At 44.4% G+C, this 18,108-nt stretch overlaps 4 protein-coding genes across 8 annotated transcripts; 3 read left to right on the top strand and 1 right to left on the bottom strand.

Annotated features, from left to right (window-relative positions):
• Positions 1-45: 45 nt before the first annotated feature.
• sike1 (suppressor of IKBKE 1) lies at positions 46-3,575 on the top strand. Of its 2 annotated transcripts, XM_084681100.1 has the most exons (6): positions 46-264; positions 957-1,153; positions 1,500-1,605; positions 1,753-1,895; positions 2,197-2,310; positions 2,409-3,575. In XM_084681100.1, exons 1-6 carry the CDS (start codon positions 162-164, stop codon positions 2,877-2,879), a joined length of 1,134 nt encoding a protein of 377 aa, XP_084537226.1. In that variant the 5' UTR covers positions 46-161; the 3' UTR covers positions 2,880-3,575. The 2 variants fall into 2 exon arrangements, with proteins under 2 accessions (XP_084537226.1, XP_084537227.1); XM_084681101.1 differs by lacking the exon at positions 46-264 and having other exon boundaries at positions 692-1,153.
• Positions 3,576-3,678: 103 nt separating this feature from the next.
• Positions 3,679-4,876, top strand: micos10 (mitochondrial contact site and cristae organizing system subunit 10). The gene is made up of 4 exons (XM_084681102.1): positions 3,679-3,828; positions 4,285-4,332; positions 4,495-4,598; positions 4,683-4,876. Exons 1-4 carry the CDS (start codon positions 3,765-3,767, stop codon positions 4,689-4,691), a joined length of 225 nt encoding a protein of 74 aa, XP_084537228.1. The 5' UTR covers positions 3,679-3,764; the 3' UTR covers positions 4,692-4,876.
• A 1,404-nt stretch (positions 4,877-6,280) lies between these two features.
• htr6 (5-hydroxytryptamine (serotonin) receptor 6) lies at positions 6,281-10,025 on the top strand. The gene is made up of 3 exons (XM_084679696.1): positions 6,281-7,228; positions 8,210-8,344; positions 9,483-10,025. Exons 1-3 carry the CDS (start codon positions 6,281-6,283, stop codon positions 9,837-9,839), a joined length of 1,440 nt encoding a protein of 479 aa, XP_084535822.1. The 3' UTR covers positions 9,840-10,025.
• A 141-nt stretch (positions 10,026-10,166) lies between these two features.
• tmco4 (transmembrane and coiled-coil domains 4) lies at positions 10,167-17,678 on the bottom strand. Of its 4 annotated transcripts, XM_084679693.1 has the most exons (15): positions 17,515-17,678; positions 16,320-16,470; positions 15,762-15,936; positions 15,394-15,421; positions 14,866-14,995; positions 14,495-14,592; positions 14,188-14,331; positions 13,936-14,055; positions 13,554-13,718; positions 13,210-13,346; positions 12,594-12,678; positions 12,222-12,339; positions 11,802-11,919; positions 11,625-11,673; positions 10,806-11,091 (listed from the first exon to the last, which is right to left on the bottom strand). In XM_084679693.1, exons 1-15 carry the CDS (start codon positions 17,555-17,557, stop codon positions 10,952-10,954), a joined length of 1,701 nt encoding a protein of 566 aa, XP_084535819.1. In that variant the 5' UTR covers positions 17,558-17,678; the 3' UTR covers positions 10,806-10,951. The 4 variants fall into 4 exon arrangements, with proteins under 4 accessions (XP_084535817.1, XP_084535818.1, XP_084535820.1 ...); XM_084679691.1 differs by lacking the exon at positions 11,625-11,673 and having other exon boundaries at positions 10,167-11,091; positions 17,515-17,674; XM_084679692.1 differs by lacking the exon at positions 11,625-11,673 and having other exon boundaries at positions 10,167-11,091; positions 17,467-17,657.
• Between the last annotated feature and the right edge of the window lie 430 nt (positions 17,679-18,108).

The raw sequence follows: 18,108 nt of genomic DNA, 5'->3' as shown, positions 1-18,108 counted from the left end.
ATGTCTATGGAGCGGTACCCCTCAAAATCCACTTTTCTCAGGATATAATTTTTTGTCCAGTAATTTGAATTCTGAATTCGAAAGGGGAGGCCAAAAAAATACACACTGCCGGGTTTTAGATTTTTTGAAAGTCGCCTTTCTGTTCTAAAAAGCTTTTGAAAATGTCATTGACGTCATACACATCGTACGACCAGAGCTACTGCTTGACGGCAAGCTCTGGTCACTTACTTTTTTCTTTCAGGGCATCGACAACGCAGCTGACAGGTTAGGCTCTCCCTGTCAATACACATGCTAGAAAGAGTTTTGGCTTGCTAATGTTGTTGCTAATGTTGCTTATGCTCTGACATTCTGATTCCGCTTCGGATGCCATCAAGCGGGAGCTCTGGTCGTATCAGTCCTTCACTAACCAATCAGCATTTATTAGCAGAATGCTAGCGTGTTATGTGCAACAACGACTCACCATGTAAGAAATCAAAAGGACATGAGTACTCGTTCATTCAACTTTCGACCTATAATCCATGTTGAACATGCACAAACTACAATCAAATCGGAGATTTTTCAACGACAATCAGGCGAAAGAGACAAATGTAGCCGTTTAGCTCCATAGACTCCCATTCAACATGCACTCGCTCGCGATCACCCCCAGTGGAACTCTGGTGGAACTGCAGCCAAATTCGGTACAATGGGGCTTAATAGGGAGTGGCAAGGCTCTCCTTAAACAGGCTCTGACGATACGTTCCGGGATTCTGGCTGTGTGGGGTTGACTTATATTGTCATAAATTCACTGCAGATGCAATGTACACAGCTTGACAAGTTAACTGGAAAGATAGTCAATAAAATATATCTCATGTTGCTGTTAGATATATGTTAGTGAGAGATATAGCTAGCTATTCACCACGGGTTTAGATTTAGCATAGCTGCAAGCTAGCCATCTAGCTAATTAGTTATCTGTTCAGTTTGCAATAGCCTACTCGGAAGTTTTGGAGCTGTATCAATGGCGTGTACGTTGGAAAAGGTTCTTGGAGATGCGCGCACCCTTCTGGAAAGACTAAAAGAGCACGACACGGCAGCAGAGGGATTAATCGAGCAGTCAGGAGCACTCAGCCAAAGGGTCCAGGGTATGAGAGAAGTGGGAAACGCACTTCCAGACAAGGTAGGATTTCGTCTATCTTGCTTTGCAGCTATCCAGACTCAAACAGGTGTTGTACCGAAACCGGTGACCCATCGAAAACTGTGAATAAGGGTTGCTGTTCTAATGGCTTGCCACATTAGTCAGCAAATGTTCGAGCCCTAACTTTAACCCTTCACCCTAAACTTAACCTTAACATGTGTTTAACAGTATCGCAAGCCATTACTAGAACAGCGACCATTGGTCACAGTTTTCGATGGGTCACTGGTTTCGATACAACACCTGAAAGATATCAACTTGGCTACCTTGGTTACTTACCTTGATAACCACTGAATGTACAGTAATTTTTATGTGTTCTCTGTTTCCTTAGTACCCGGAGGAAAGTTCTGAAATACAGGACTTGTCAAAGTACAAGCCCCACGTCCTTCTAAGTCAAGAAAATACTCAAATAAAGGAGCTACAGCAAGAGAATAAAGGCAAGAACATATTTCAGTTTTATAATTTGTCTCTCTGGTTCCATTGCTGTTCAAGACAACAAATATAAATTCTTAAAAGTACTGCAGATTTGGTTGTCAGTCAGTGTGCAAAATAATGACTTCGGTTTATTTCTTTTTTTTCTGCAGAACTTTGGGTGTCTTTGGAGGAGCATCAATATGCTTTGGAGTTGATAATGGGTAGATACCGCAAGCAGATGCTTCAGCTAATGATGGGAAAGAAGGAGCTTGACACAAAGCCTGTCCTTAATCTTCATGAGGACCATGCCAAGGTATACTGATTGTTCATTTGAATTTGTTTGGTGAATTGATTATTGGTTAGAATCTTTCCTCAGTGTCCATAAGACCCAGTTATACCACGTTACTTTCGTAAAGTTGGTATAGATGGCTAAATTGGTGCTTATTATACACAAGTTGTGTTTAGTTGTGATTTTGATTCAGAGGACCAAAGATTAAACCATGGAAAGGGCACGTTTAGGAGGCACCTAAAATGACACCTGTAACATTAATTTTGTACAAGAAAATTATATAATACAATTATAAATGTGAGAAACGTATTTTCTTATTTTTCAGGAAGTGCAAAGTCAACTGGAGCGAATTTGTGAGATGGGTCAGGTGATGAGAAGAGCTGTTCAAGTGGATGATCAGCACTACTGCTCTGTCCGAGAAAGACTAGCCCAACTGGAGGTAAACACAACATTATTGTCAGGGAATAAGGTTGTGTATATTACTACCTACTGCCGTCAAAATGGAAATGATTCGAAATCCTTTTTCATCAATTCTAGATTGAAAACAAAGAGCTGCGTGACCTTCTGAGCATCAGCAAGATCTCAGTGAAGAGCCACAGTGAAGATCCTAGCCAGCCGGCCATAGTGGTGAAGAGCCAAAACGAAGATCCTAGCCTGCGGGCCACAGTGGTGAAGAGCCACAGTGAAGATCCTAGCCAGCCGGCCATAGTGGTGAAGAGCCACAGTGAAGATCCTAGCCAGCAGGCCACAGTGGTGAAGAGCCACAGTGAAGATCCTAGCCAGCAGGCCACAGTGGTGAAGAGCCACAGTGAAGATCCTAGCCAGCAGGCCACAGTGGTGAAGAGCCACAGTGAAGATCCTAGCCAGCCGGCCATAGTGGTGAAGAGCCACAGTGAAGATCCTAGCCAGCGGGCCACAGTGGTGAAGAGCCACAGTGAAGATCCTAGCCAGCGGGCCACAGAGGACAAACCCCAACCTCAGGCAAACCAGACAAACGATCAAATGTAGAGTCCATAGAGAGTCATCAGAATGTTTTGTGGAAATACACATCAGGGCCATGAGATAAGATTCATTTCATTTTCACCTCTGTCTGTTGTCTGTCCCATTGTTTTAAATAAGTTAGTCCTTAATGTGTACTGTGATTTATTTGTCACATTGTCAAAGATAAATCCATAAAAGGCCAAAGCACCTCACAGACACAGATGGAAGAACAAGCCAACAGATAGGTGTGTGAATGTCCGATTTGGGATAGGGAAATCACATTTGGTTATTGAAACAGGATACCTTTGGTTTCAGTCTTCTGTTGAAACGACTTATCTTCAACAAATACAATTCCAAGTCACCATCAAAGTTCTACCAAATGAGGTGTTGCTTGCTTGTTGTGTTAATTGTTTTCCATGTAGTTATGAATTGGAGGATACAATACCTGGATTAGTTTGTAGTTATTTCTTTGCTATGAGATTGCTGTTTCTAGTGTTCATAGTCAAGTGTCCATGGTTTTATACCCTAAATGTTCTCCTAACAGCTGTAATCTTCATGTTCAATCTCCAACAGTAATTCCTCTTTTTACAATCCCATATAGAAGTACATTTTTATCAAGGCATGTAATGTCATCTCAGGTAAACAGTCTTATATTGGCTTGAAAGATCGTGAGCAAATGTATTGGTTTAATGTGTCAAATAAACGCTTTTCATTTAAGTTACATTCTATGGTATTTCCAGTGTATGTTTTACAGCATGTACACGGTTTATTCCAAGTTATGTCGCTGGGAGGCGACTTTTCCCACTTCTATACGACTTATCGCGAGGCTTTACAGAGGACGGCGAAATTCGTTGACCGGGCGGTAGTCGTAGCCAGACTTCACGTTTTTAGTCTAGATAGAACGAGCTAGTCATGTCTGAAAAGGAGCTTGGAAAGAAGTTGGACCAATGCATTGCAGATAGCGTGGTCAAACTTGGTAAATTCTAATGTTTATGAATGTTATATGAATAAAGGCATTGTACAGGAAATATATATGCTGTTTTTAGCCACTCGTTGCTACTGTCACTTGTGTGAAGCTACATTGGCTAGGCTGTATATGTCGTATGCCAGAGGTCCACTAAGGACACGACTTCTGCCACCCAGATATTTAGCTAGCGAAACCACTGCGCGCTCTGGCGTTCTTTCGAATCCTAGCTCGCTAAATTGATCCAAGACAGCTTGACCGATACAAAAATATGTATACATCCCATATTGTATGGGATGTATTGACGTAGCTTGCTAGCTAGATGTCCAGAGATCTGCTTTGTGATACTGTTGGCTCTGTGAACAATGTTATTTGAAGTGTCTCTCAAAGTTAGCAGTGTTAAGCAGCTACAAGTGATGCTATTATTATGGCTCATTCTCAAGTATAATGCAGAGCTGTTCCTCATAGGTGCTGGTCTGGGCCTTGGAATCGTATTTTCAGTCGTATTCTTCAAACGTGAGTGTGCATCAATAAATAATGCATCATTGGCAAACTTCAAGACGATAATTAAATGGGCGCTAAACATAGTTGAGTTAAAATTGTTAGTGGCGTTATTGGTGGGTGCGGTTCATTTTCTAACCTTATTAAATGGCTAGAAACATTGCTTTCTTCCAACAGGACACACATGGCCAATTTCATTTGGATTAGGAGGGGGCCTTGGCATGGCGTATTCAAACTGCCAAAATGATTTGAGATCCCAATATCTACAACACAGAACCAAGGTTAGTTCATGGTAATAATTCACGAGAACGGCTAGATCTTAATGTACATGTTTGCGAGTGTGATTCTCTTTACCTTCTCCACAGGAGCAGTAACTGCATGTCAAGAAGCACCGTTGTACCGTCGTCTTTTCTCTCAAGTTCTGTGGTGGCCATCTCTAGCACTCTTCTTTATTTAGCCTGTGTCTGTTAACTGAACTTTAATTTGAACTAAATTATGATGTGTATATGCCCTAATCAAACTGAATCAGTTTTTATTTAATAAAACATAAAATCATGAATATGGGGTCTGTTTTTCTACATGCTAAAATGCTATTATATTCAGTATCCAATCCTTGGTGTCATTCATACAGTGATTTTTAATAAAATGGGTAATTTGTGCTGACAAACACCTACAATGAAAGACAATTCACTCCACAGCTTCATGTCATAAGTGCTTATTAGCAATCAAGTGCCCTCCAACTGAGCAGTCAAATTTGCCTCGACTATGAAGCCAATTAAAACAGTGTCACATAATTTACATACTCGTCTAATACACAATGTTCTCATCAGTCTTGATTTTTTCTCATATCTATTGTGGAGGTTATTAAATATAGCGAATAATTGTATGTTGCAGTTAAATAGTCAAAATTGCAATACAGCCAATCAGTCTAATGACAGTTTGACACCCCCCAAAAAACAGTCATATCAAAAATAAAAATTCATATTTAAATAAAATATCCATATCAAAGAAATCTGGACTCCAAAAGTACCATTCACAAAATATTTATATTAAATGCCCAACATCTAAAACCACACAGAAGTATGGCAGTAAAGCACCAACACTACCTATTTTGCTTTGACAAAGAATTGACAATAAATTTGCATTGCCAGGCTGTGATTGTGCACCGGCATGTATTAGCGGTTCAATGCTCAGACACGCTCCTTCTCCAGGAAACGAGCGCTCTGGGTGGGGAGGCACGCTGAAGTGGCCGACACACGGATTAGTTGGAGCGGGGGAGTTAAAGTCAGCACTACATCAACCAGTATACCTGTACACACTTGAAACCAGAGTCTTGCTTGGAGATGACAGCCGTACAATGGTGTTTGTTTTGTCACACACCATTAAACTCAGTGTTAAAAGAAATCTAGAGACTGATTAATTATTTAGTTATACACACGTGTTGTGTATAAAGAATGACCTCGCCAATGCATACATATAGATAAATGTACGTTTTCACCTATTATGTCTTCCAACTGCCTTTCCTCTCAAAAGCTTCGAGCCCATTTGCCCAACTCCCCATTTACCCTCCCCCAGTGTGTGACATCATGACACGCAGCTTTGAAATTCACTGACAGTCACAGAATTGCTCACTCCGGTTCCACGCTGGGGAGAGGCAGTACTGGAGGACAGGAGGGAGAGATGGAGACACGGCGGGCACTTCTGATCACGGTGGCGGCAGGACAACTGGAGTTTGACAGTCAGGAGAGCCATGAGTCACAAGCCACTCTGGGTGGGACGGTATTGAGTAGTGAACGGCATCTGTAGGCAAGACCCTTTTGTCTCTGCTTCTTTTTTTTATCCACTCTCAAGAAAAGTAGGAGCATAGCTTTGAAAGGCTTCACCGCTGACTTGCCTCCCTGTGCAGTTCACGCCGTTCTTCCAACCACGAGAAGCACCCAGGACCTTGATCCAGTTTCAACTGATGTCAGCCAACGCCATGGGCAACTCAACCTCATCTGGATTAGAGGGAGCTGGAGCCGCGACAGGTGTGGATGTCTTTAGCCCTTCAGGGAGCTACAATGGTAGCTCCTCCAGCAGTAGTGCATGGTGCATCAGGGGAAGCGGTCCCTGGCTGCTAGCGAGCGTACTGTCCCTCATCATACTGATGACTGCCTGTGGAAACACGCTCCTCATCACCCTGATCTTCACCCAGCGTTCCTTGCGCTGCACGTCTAACTGCTTCCTGGTGTCGCTGTTCCTTTCCGACCTGATGGTGGCGCTAGTGGTCATGCCCCCTGCCATGCTGCACGTGTTGTGCGGCGCCTGGGTGCTCTGGCCGGGCTTCTGTCCAGTGTGGCAATGCTTCGACGTCATGTGCTGCAGCGCCTCTATTCTCAACCTGTGCGTGATAAGCCTGGACCGCTACCTGTTCATTATCTCACCTCTTTGCTACAAGCAGAGGATGACCCCTCCAAGGGCTCTGCTGCTGGTGGGAGGGGCCTGGGGCTTGGCAGCCCTGGCCTCCTTCCTCTCCATCAAGATGAACTGGCACAGCTTGGGGCAGTCTGCTGCCAGCACCAACATCAGTACCCCTCTCGAACTGAGGGCTCTCTACCCAGAATCCTACTTCAGGGAATTGGTGTCTACATCCGGGCGCTTGTCCTTCCAGTGTCGCCTGAACGTCACGCTGCCCTTCGCCGTGGTGGCATCCGTCCTCACATTCCTTCTGCCCTCCAGCGCAATCTGCTTCACTTACTGTCGCATCCTGCTGGCGGCAAGGAGGCAGGCGAGGAGGGTAGCTACTCTCAGTCACCCGCCGTACCCGTATCACTCTCCTCGGGAGCCCTCACGACCTCCGACCCCAGGGGGCATGGCAATGCACGGGGAGGACTACAGCCACCCGGAACCTTCTGTGTCACGCAATGTGCCGGTAAGAAAGAGAAGGAGAGAAAGAGAGCGTGAAAGAGAGAGAGAGAGGGGGGGGGGAGGATAAAGAGAGGAGGAGGATAAGAGGAGCAAGGAAAGAACCATAACAGAAAGTATATACATATAGAAAGTATATATATTTAAATTAAAAGCCAAACCCCCCCAAATATCTGAAAGATTAGTGTGATTAGAAAATATTCTAAATATTTTCACTCAAGTACCTGTCAGTGGTTTGGCCTTGCCTTTCCGCCACTTACCTTCTTCTGTTAAAATGAGCTTGCAGAGTAACAGACATGAATACAAAATATTCCCTCCTTGGCCTAATTAATAAGATGTGACATTTTACACTAAGCTAATGGAAGGGCAAGAGGCCTTATTAAATTAATTTAGGACAACAAGATGAAAGCGAAGCTACAAAATAAAAGGCTTGAAAATATATTTTTCTGAGGATGGGGATCAACAGTCAACAGCAAAGGTCTACATACAAGGTCTACAATAAGCTGTTGTTGATCATGCTAAAATGTAAGGTTATCTCAAGGTTGGTAAATTGTAATTTGTGCACCACAAGTGTTTTTGAACATGAATGCCCCCCCAACACTCACACAGGTTTCAAGGTAAGCTTGACAATTGATAGCATGCATCTGAAAGTAAATGTCAGTTTGAAAGTGGGCAAATAGGTACTTTCAACATATCTTTTCATCCAGCTTCTTTTCAGGTAAGTTTTAATGTCAGAGTTCAAAGCTTTTACCAGCAGTTGATGAAATAATTGTATTGAGTATAGTTTATTGCATAAAAAATAAAAATCTGTGGGATTTAAATGCAGCTCGTCTATGAAGGATTTATTTCCTGAGCACTCTTTCTCGACATACAGTATAACCTTAATGATATGTCCGTGGTAAAGGATTTAGCTGTTGGTTTTAACTGGATGACAGCACCAGATCTGAGATCCTCTGTCTGACCAACCTCTCTGCCCTTCTCTGCTCAGTTGTCGGTGAACAGCGAGCGTAGGCTGGCTCACAGGCAGGGTCGGAGGGCACTAAAGGCCAGTCTGACCCTGGGAGTCCTCCTGGGCCTCTTCTTCGGTGCCTGGCTGCCCTTCTTCATCACCAACATGGCCCAGGTCAGTGGGGTCCAGACTGGCATAGCGTGGGACCAAGAAAGATCTGTGAGGATGGATAAGGGCTACGGATGAGGATGTTTTTTTTTTAAGATTAAGTCATCAACAACCTACTATTCTCAGTAGTTGACTTTGATAGAACTCCATTTTCTATGTTGCTGGGTGATTCAGAGGGGAGTTTTGACTGTTTTAACACCCCAGGATCGCTTCTGGAGTGTTGCCATTGCATCGAGCATGAAATCAAAGTGTGAAAAAAAAGGGAGAAAAAAAGTGCTTGGATACCAATCTATTTTAGCATTGGGCAGTTCTCAGGCTGTCGCTCTGCCAAGCTACCCAATAAGAGAATAGGCATCATTTTAAAGGACTGGCATGAACAACGAAACAGGAAGCCTGTGCAGTCACATGAACTCTTTAGGTTTTGGACGGATCTAACTTGATAGGTTTTAGCATCCCATCCGTTTACTTCACTCTCAACTGGTTCATTAACTAAAAATGAAGGGAAGACACAACTCACACGAAAGTGAAATAGAAGGGTTTAATCTAAATTGGTAATTACGCTTGTCCTGCTTACAAGCTTTCAATGATCCAGTCATTTAAAATCCCCATCTGCGTCCCTCACTCGTCTCCCACAAAAACGTAGCAGACATAAGACTCGAGCGATACGCCTTCTCCTCCCTCTTCGCACTCAATATGGTGTGTGAACGCACCCCTCCCTTTCTCCACCTTCCCACAGCCTCCTTCCTTTCCTTGTCTTGATAGTATTGGAGTCCTCCTCCAACAGCTGTTTGCTCTCACTCCATTTCCCACATGGAGGTCACATAACTAATTATCATGTCATGCGTTCCCATCCCAAATAGGCTTCTCTTCAGGCCATACGAAGACACTTGTGATTTAAACAAATAGCAGTTTGAAATATGCTTGTGTACCCTGCGTTCCACTCTGCAAATGTGCTTATCCTAGTTTATACATGAGCGCGTGCCCAGTACGCTCATAGGCAGTGAACCGAGAAAAGGTCAAACACATCATAAGTGCAAAAACACGTGTGACGTCTGATGAACCGTACACGGCAATGACCTTTTGATGAGAGGCAGAGGGTGTCAAACGCATAACGCTCCCCCTCCTCATCTCTCTCTCTCCTCAGGCGGTGTGTCCCAAGTGTGTGCCTCCTGCCCTCTTTGAGGCCATGACGTGGCTGGGCTACTGCAACAGCACGATGAACCCCATCATCTACCCACTCTTCATGCGAGACTTCAAACGAGCCTTCGGGAGGCTCCTGCCTTGCTGCCCTTCCCACTCCCCTCGGAGGTTTTCGCCGGCCCTCTCGCTCTCCCTCCGCAACTCCGGGGAACCCAACCTGGCAACCGAGCCGCCCTCCCTGGCGTCGGATCCGCCCCAGCCGCCCGCCACCGCCACGGACGCCGTTAACCTCTTCGACGCCGAGCACGCGGGGATGGAACTGCCGTTGCTTTTGCCCAATCAGGTGGATACGCTGGACTGAGGGGGGACGCGGGGAGGTCGCACAGAGAGGAAATGAGCAGGCCACAATTGCTTTAATGTAAACATCAATGGATAAAGCTGATTTTATGAGGAGAGGGCCAACCTCACTCTTGTCACAGCACAAAGGGGCTTTTCAGCGAGTGAGACAGAAATCGTTTTTAATCGGACATTGAGTGAGATGCTGGACTAGAGAGAACAAGAGATGGCTTTGACCTGAGAATAACTAGGTGACTATATTGATCATAGCCTTCTGGACATCACATTTCTGTGACATAACCATGGCAACTAGGCTGTAAGAAATAAAACAAAAGCACAGAGGAAGAAAGGCTGTTGTTCTCATCCTGTTACATCATTTTATACCCCACCAAAAACAGTTAGGTTTACAGTCTTGTATTTGAAATGTGGTTTTGTAATTTACATTGTATATACATGCCGAGAATACTTTTAAACTCAATACTGAAATTATGCAACACATTTTTTTCATCTGTAAAATATTATAGACAATACATGTTAAGGTCACATTGTTAAATGAATCTAAAAAGGTACCAATTTGATTTATGGTTAGTTCCAGTAGTCTAAGTTCATCATTTTAATTTGCCATTTGAGTCCTTTGTGTGTTCCGAAATCTTACTCTGTTGAGAAGGCAAAGGCCGTCTACCATCACGCAAGTGTGTTTTTGGCAGTTGAGAAGTAGGATCGCAATCAGACAGTTGGTCCTGCAACCTGTGTCCTGTGCGTGAATGTTGTTGCGTGTTTTCAGCGGTCCAGTGTGTGTCCCAACTCCAGGACAATGACGACATGTGTTCATTGTCTGACCCCTCCCCCTCTGCTCCATCTGACTCCGCCTCTTCAAGCTCAAGAGGAGTAACAATTCCTGTTTGCGAACAAGCCTCCTCAAGACTGTGTGGTGAATTATCCCTACCTACTGTTTCATCTTCAACACCTGTATCATTCAGGGAGTTAAGCAGATCTGAAATATCAGGGATGTCCCAACCGTCATCCGTATGCTTCTCCTCCTTCACTCCCCTCTCCTCTCCTCTCTCCGCCATCTCTACACTAACCGAGCTACTTTCAATATCCTGCTCGTTCAACACTTCCTTCTGTAGTGATTGGTCAAGGAAGTCCACTTTCCCGTCTGATATTGTGATTGGTTGAAGAGGACCTGCCGATGCCCCGGGAGCTTCTCTGGTGGGCACGCCCACTGCCACCAAGATGGTGTCCATCTGACGCATGTAATCCAGATGACCTTTCACCTAGGAAGGAGAAACAGGACAGGATGTGTGCCACAGGATGGAAAAGGCGCATTATGTACAAAGTGTGTTATGTAAATTTCATGTTTAATTTTGTTTACTGCGCCAACACTTTTTCACCAATTGATTTTCCAGGACATGAACATGACAAACCTTTTCTGCATTTACATTTTTTAAGTAATGTAAAAAATATGTCTCTGTACAGTTTTTCACGTTTTTTGGGCCTGGACATGCAGGTATGGAAATTACACACATTTTTGTATACTAAAAGTGGGTTTTAACTAGTGTAGCTGCTGTGGAACTGTGTGTGTGTTGCTGCAGAGCATCACTTCACATTGGTTTTTTTATTTATTCATCTGTGACATTGACTTTTCATTGAGGGTGAAACACAGTAACTGAATGGTTTAGAGTCGGTACAAGCTGTCAGTAAGTATCAAGTAGTTATTTTTAATAAATGGTGTAAATAATAAAAAAAAACATCTGTCTGAGTGCATGGTTAAAAACATTTCACACAACATTTCTCACTCGTAGCATACCAATGTAGAGAATGGATTTTCCCTCTTGTAACACCTGTCTGTGATTGACCTTCGAACATAGATTACCAAGGTACAATGAAAGCACACCCTTAGGAGTTGCGATGGTAACGAACCTCACCCTTGACTGATTTACATGCCTTTGTGAGCATGCAAATGTGTGCCAAGTCCTCCACTCACCACAGATGACAGGTCGACGTTAGTTATGCGCCGATCGTTCAAGCTGATTGGCTGTAGCCCTGCGACGGACATCTGTGCAGACGAACCCCTGTACAGGAAACCCAGAAGCCAGTCCCCTCTGACAGGGAGATGGACCAGTGATTAAAACGCACCTTTAAAGAATGCCTGTGCATGATTTTACTGCTTCTTTCCTAACAAACCATCACCCATTTGGTGTGACGAAAGTCCAGCAAATGTTATTCTCTCATCCACAGATTAATAGACTAACTAAGACTCTGGCACTTGACAAACAGGACACCTAACGATGCTCAATATGCCCATTTATTCCAAAAGGGCATCAGACAACATCTCCATTTTCAACAAACGGTCCACATACATACATATGCACATATACTATAGATTTTTTGTTTGTTTGTGTACCTGCAGTAGCCATTAACTATCCTTCCAGCAACCACCTTGGCCATCCTTTCCCAGGCTTTCTGACAGCCTTCCACCGGTGCTCCCAGCAGGACAACATCCTCCACCATTCCCTCACAACCTCAAGGGAAATAAAGGAAATACTACATTTTTTGTTTAGAAGTTGTTGTTTTTTTAAGTCGTTTGCGAAAACAATGTACCCTGACATTTCATGTAAAACAACAATACTAACAGCCCAATCGCAAAGCATAGCAAGAATAATTCGTATATTAACAAATATGTTAGCTTAGCGAATGCAGTGAATCGTTAGTGAAAAAATGTGTACAATCAACCACTGAGATGCTTAACAACCTGTGTTTTGTTTATCTATCCTACCTTGGTCATTGGCCAGCTCCTGTAGACAGAAGTAGATAACTCTGGCTCCTAGACTGAAACCGATGAGACTAACAGGGCGCCTTCCCTTTAAGGAGGAAGTGGGGAGAGAGATGGAGCATTAGGAGCGACCTCCATTTCACCCCTTAAATCAAATCAAATGTGTTTATATAGCCCTTTTTACACACAAGCATGTCACAGAAGGCTTCACATACGCCCATAGAACTGCCCCTCAACCAACCTAAACCCTAAAGCAAGACAAGGAAAAACTCCCAGAAAAACTCCCAACGGTAGAAAAAAAATGGAAGAAACCTTGGGAGGAGCAATTCAGAGAGGGATTCCCTCCTCCAGAGACGGTTGGTAAGAGAGAGGAGCAGAACACAAGCGAACACATTTCACCCTCTACTGATCACTCATGCACGGGCTAAATATGTTTCTCATAACTGCAAAAACTATTTTGTACAAATACTTACATTTGAGTAACACTAAATCACACCGACCTTTAGATGTAAACAATACATTTATATCTATTGCCGACTTATGCAGCAGAAATGCAGTAAAGCACCCCTCCAACACTTAGCTGGTCACTTTCGGTTCACAAAGGGGGAGACTGGCGTACCTGCTGCCTGCTCCTCAGCACCTGGGCCAGGTGTTTCCCCACCTCCGCAGAACGACTGAGACAGACACCCCAGGGGTTGTCTATAACGCTGGCCACCGCCAGGATAGAAGCAGGCCACGTCAAGGCTGTCACGATACCTGCCAACGAGCGACACGTACAAAACATTCAGTATCTGACGGCGAAACTTGCAACAATTGAGTCACAGACAGACCTTCAGAGTCGAGTTCTCTACCACACACTGAGACCAGAAAGAAACTCTCAGCCACTGAATGGAGACATTTATTAATGGGAACAAAAAGCCTTTCTTCTGAAAGGGAACCACGGTGGGTTTTCAGAGGGGCTACCTGAGAGGATGGTGTATTTGAGGGCTTCCTGGGCCACCATGCTGACCAGGCCGTCCAGCAGCGAGGCCATGGCTGAGCCCAGGTCCCTGAGGAAGCGAGACTCCCACACCAGACAGTACTGCTCCCCGCATGTGCCCAGATTGCACCACGGAGCCTGGAACGAACCTGTGGAGAGTCGCGGGTTCAGCGTTGCCAAGTCCCTACTGTATCTAAAGTGAGTTCGGTTTCTTTCTTATTTTTTTTTGACGAGAGACTTGGGTAAAGAAGGCTTGTCCTGTTTTTAAAATGTCTTGATTGCTTCCATCTGTGTTTTCCTATTCCATACAGACACAGGCAATTCTGACTCAAGTTTTTAAATTACAAGGACATGGTGTCAGCTTACTGTATTTGCCACTGCACAGCCAGCCAGTCACAGCAACAGTCAAATGCAAGTGTTTCCCAGAGCTCAGAGGAAGAAACTCAAACTCTTCAATCGCTCCCACTCGCTTATTCATCTTGTAGCCTAAAGGAGAGAGACAGGACGAGAAATTGAGAGACAGGGCGAATGAGAGAGACTGCCCTTTTAAATCACACACACACCATATGAATGTACTCTGACGAGTCTTTCTCATCGCGCCCAGCCGTCCTGACTCACCAGTCAGGCCGGCCCCAGCTGCTCCGAACAGGGACGCTATGATGGCGATGCCTGTAGCTGAACCCAGAGCTGCCGCCCCACCTGCTCCCAGCACTGCCCCCGCGCTCGCAGCCATAAGCGGGGCCGCCAGTCCACCAGTCACCCCTGAAAAAAGTGTAGACGGAGGACTGTAGGTATGGTATAAGGTACTCACTTGAACTAAAACTACAAATATTGCGCACCAATTATATCACTGGAGAATTCGATATTTGTACGAGGAATGTTGTTATGGGTGTGAAACCACTCTCTGGCAATGCTCAGCACTGACCTATCACAGTTCCTCCGCCCACAGTGGCTAAGCCAATGAGGAGGTAGCGACGTAGTTTGCGCCCTCTCTCCTTCCTCTGTCGTAGAGATGACTCCTCTCTGCCAGAACATAAAAATATATATACGTACATGCATTGCTAAATTGTATTTAATCTATACAAAACAACACCTATCCAATGCACCACTGCATCTAGAAATCCAACTACTTACTGTGGTTGTCCAGTCTGAAAGCAGTGACACAAAGGGAAGGGTACAGTGAATATTTACAGTAATTACAAACCACCCTGCTACCTACAAACATAACACACTGCATCAAGTTAGGAAAACATCCATATCCATCAAGCCTCTGCCATACTTCCCTCCCTCACTTACTCGCTCTCCTCAACTCCCTCCCTCAGTCTCTCGCCAAGAGACTCCTCAAACTCCTCCAGATGCTGAGGGGAGACTCGGAGCAGACAGCTGACATGGCGGATGAGGACCCGAGACCTGGCGTCGTACTGGGCTGGAGAGGCAGAGAGGAGGTCACCACCGGCAGGGCTGGACTTGGACAAAAAAAAATGGCCCTGGCCATTTTTTTCACGCTCAGACCGGCTCACCACAATCGATCGGACACCACCCACTAATACACCAAAAGAGTTAAGAGATGTGATTGGGCCAGCCCAGTATCAGTATGGAAAATGAACCAATGGGCCGCTGTCCCTGCTTTATGGGCCGGTCGTTGGACAATTTTAAGTAAAAAAAATAATAATTAAAAAATGTAAGTTTCTATATTGAATATCATATCGGCCCCAAGTGCGTCGGTCCACCATGCCAGATTACCAGTCCAGGCCTGACGACCGGTTAAATACTGACAGGCCACGGGAAACTAAAACAGAAGACAGTTTGATAAAACACTCTTACCATCTTTGACAGAGAAAGAAACCAGGTCCTGTTACAAAGAGGGAGAGAGAGAGAGACAGGGAGAGAGAGAGACACAGACAGAGAGAGCGTGAGAGAGAGAGAGAGAGAGCGAGGGACAGAGAGAGAGACAGAAAATAGAAAGGAGGAAAGAGAAAGTAAGAAAGAGTTATTAGAAACAAACTTTTTATGATAAGCCATAACAGTGAATGAAAAAGCCAAATTTGTATTTAATGTATTCCAGCACGAGTTGTTCGGGTTCCCGTGTGGAAGGTGGTTTAGTGGTGGTTAGAAGCTGGTTTATACATCAACCCTCCGGGTACTTTAGCACCTACAGGGTCAACCAGGTATCGGTAACATAGGTAACCCACCTGTGTAATGAGGGTCGCTCCAGCAGACAGGAGTGGTTCCGCCTGTAGGATGGAGAGGAAGGTGTCGCTACCCTCGAAGCCAAGCCCTGCCAAAAAGGCCCCCATTACAGGCATGACGGACTCATCTAGGCCCAGCCAGGCCACCAGACCCTGCAGATACTGCTCCCGGAAGCACCTACACACACAGAGCACTCTCTACATGACTGGCTTGCTAGATTTAGCTCACAGACACGTCCAATGGCCTTTCACATGGTCTAAACCAGCCTATAATCCACTGAGTAAGAAAAACAGGAATGGTAAAGTGGGGTTGTTTGAGGCAACTGACAGTAGACCAGTGGTTCTTAACCCTGTCCTCAGTGAACCCCTGTCCTGCATGTTTTCGATGTTTCCCCGCTCCAACACACTTGATTCAAATTAAAGGGTCGTTATCTAGCTCTGTAAAAGCCTGGTAACGAACACACATTTGAATCAGGTGTGTTGGAGCAGGGAAACATCTAAAACATGCAGGACAGGGGTTCACTGAGGACCAGGGTTAAGAACCACTGACAGTAGACCCACCTGTTCTCGGCACCTGGGAACAACTGGCCCAGAGACACCCCACAGAGCCCAGCGTAGGCAAAGCGCCCTGGTTCGCTGAGCTGCCTGCCAATCACTGCTTCTGGGCCCAAATTCTCGGGTCTATCTACAGTTGGCTCCTCTCCTCCGAGATCTGAATAGACACATTATGAAAGTCAAGTTGGCTGTGAACGACTACAAAACATCCATTGTGTTTGCCTTGAACAAGGACGGTAAACAAAGAAAATGTTAAAAGCAGGTCAGAGAAGCGAAAAGAACTGAAACTACGAATGCTTGCGCACAACATTGCATTGGAATTTCAACCTTGAATTGCATAACCCTTGCAGATCATGCGTAGCCTGGCTGCCAGCCCAACTTCTCCTCGCCCACAAAAAAATGCAGTCGGGAAGTTGGGTCTGGACGGTCTATTGGGAACAACTATATAAAACCAGGATCTGGGCGGACCAATGAAATTGCCAGGGCGGGCTTTATAAGATGATGGACAGATGATCAACAGTAACGTAATCAACAACGTCACGAAAGAGCCCTTGGGTTGAATTCGTTTTCAACACACAACATATTACGTTGCTCTGATTGGTTGTAGGTCTATCCAATTGAGCAAAGAGGCATTTGTTTTACGAGTTCGGTTGAAACACGCCCCATAGTCACAGCCCAACGGAGAGTTTGCAGACTCATATTCTGACTAGAATTATGAGTATGACAACGTCAGGCTAGCTCATGCGTGCACATTCATGAAAACTGGATGCGGTGATATCTTGATGAGAAGTGGTTAATATATTATCATCACGTATTTACTATTATTTCCAAAAAGTTAAAATCCTTCCAGCTGGTTAATAGCTGGTTCAAAACACAACAAATTACTGAACTAGCATGCCAATTTATACTAGTCTGGATTTGTCAACGTCATGTCTGTCTCAAATACAGACCAGCCGATAACATGTCACAGACCTGCAGAATATTTAGGTTACGAACAATCAATTCCTATAATCGACAAAGGAAGCTGCTTAAGGCATGTGTAAGCCAACAACAACAGCTGTTAACTTTCTAAGCTAAGCTAATGTAGCTACTGACACAGAAACAAGCCCCATTCTCTGACACAATAACGACATGCTTGCGCTACTCTACTCACGCTTAACGGGTCAAGATTCAAGTATATCAAACAAAACTTGTTTATAACCTGGGGCCAAGACTGATCCCAAATTCTTCTTATCTGCCTCCATAGCCACCAGTTATACTGTCACCTCGCGGGATAGCATGATAATTGAAGCTAACTGAACTTTGTTTTCAACTTTTTACGTCCACGTCCACTACTAGCAAGCTACCCTCTCACATGATGAGACGCAAGGTACCACGATCGTGTTCAAGATTGCAAAACTGAGCAACGTTTTTTTCCAACAATCTCCAAACAATTATAGTTCATGTATATTTTGTATATTGTATTTCATCAGAGATGGCACAAGTACGCACATCCTTCACTTTTTCACACACAACACGACACAAAAAGTTCTCAAATATTTTTGCAACCTTGCGAAAAAAAAAACCTTTTTATATATATTCTTTTCAACCTTTAGAAACTTTTTTCCGAAAATATTTTTGCAACCAAAAAAATACTAATTAATTATGCACTTTTTAAAAATAAAAATATTATTCTTGTTGCCTTCTGCCTGGTAGCTTCGTTGACAAGCTTACGTTTGCTCTGATGATAGCCAGGAAATGAAAAAAGCAATGACTAACTAATATTGATCATGGTACCCAATACAGATTCAAAAAA

Source organism: Hypomesus nipponensis, chromosome 18 (genome assembly GCF_054491055.1).
Source record: "Hypomesus nipponensis isolate SF chromosome 18, ASM5449105v1, whole genome shotgun sequence".
In the NCBI taxonomy this organism is placed as follows: Eukaryota; Metazoa; Chordata; class Actinopteri; order Osmeriformes; family Osmeridae; genus Hypomesus; species Hypomesus nipponensis.
The sequence above is the reverse complement of the archived record's forward strand: the minus strand, read 5'-3'. Positions and strand labels throughout refer to the sequence as shown.

What these genes read in the sequence shown, in the direction of transcription:
- htr6 (XM_084679696.1), top strand. Translation starts at nt 6,281, where the DNA reads ATGTCAGCCAACGCCATGGGCAACTCAACCTCATCTGGATTAGAGGGA. An exon ending in CTGTGTCACGCAATGTGCCG is followed by an intron (nt 7,229 to 8,209) that starts GTAAGAAAGAGA and finishes TTCTCTGCTCAG; the next exon opens with TTGTCGGTGAACAGCGAGCG. An exon ending in TCATCACCAACATGGCCCAG is followed by an intron (nt 8,345 to 9,482) that starts GTCAGTGGGGTC and finishes CTCTCTCCTCAG; the next exon opens with GCGGTGTGTCCCAAGTGTGT.
- tmco4 (XM_084679691.1), bottom strand. Translation starts at nt 17,557, where the DNA reads ATGGAGGCAGATAAGAAGAATTTGGGATCAGTCTTGGCCCCAG. An exon ending in GAGCGACCCTCATTACACAG is followed by an intron (nt 15,422 to 15,761) that starts GTGGGTTACCTA and finishes TCTTTGTAACAG; the next exon opens with GACCTGGTTTCTTTCTCTGT. An exon ending in GAGGGAGTTGAGGAGAGCGA is followed by an intron (nt 14,593 to 14,865) that starts GTAAGTGAGGGA and finishes ATGTTCTGGCAG; the next exon opens with AGAGGAGTCATCTCTACGAC.
- micos10 (XM_084681102.1), top strand. Translation starts at nt 3,765, where the DNA reads ATGTCTGAAAAGGAGCTTGGAAAGAAGTTGGACCAATGCATTGCAGAT. An exon ending in AGATAGCGTGGTCAAACTTG is followed by an intron (nt 3,829 to 4,284) that starts GTAAATTCTAAT and finishes TGTTCCTCATAG; the next exon opens with GTGCTGGTCTGGGCCTTGGA. An exon ending in TTCAGTCGTATTCTTCAAAC is followed by an intron (nt 4,333 to 4,494) that starts GTGAGTGTGCAT and finishes TTCTTCCAACAG; the next exon opens with GACACACATGGCCAATTTCA.
- sike1 (XM_084681100.1), top strand. Translation starts at nt 162, where the DNA reads ATGTCATTGACGTCATACACATCGTACGACCAGAGCTACTGCTTGACG. An exon ending in GAAACGCACTTCCAGACAAG is followed by an intron (nt 1,154 to 1,499) that starts GTAGGATTTCGT and finishes CTGTTTCCTTAG; the next exon opens with TACCCGGAGGAAAGTTCTGA. An exon ending in AAAGACTAGCCCAACTGGAG is followed by an intron (nt 2,311 to 2,408) that starts GTAAACACAACA and finishes CATCAATTCTAG; the next exon opens with ATTGAAAACAAAGAGCTGCG.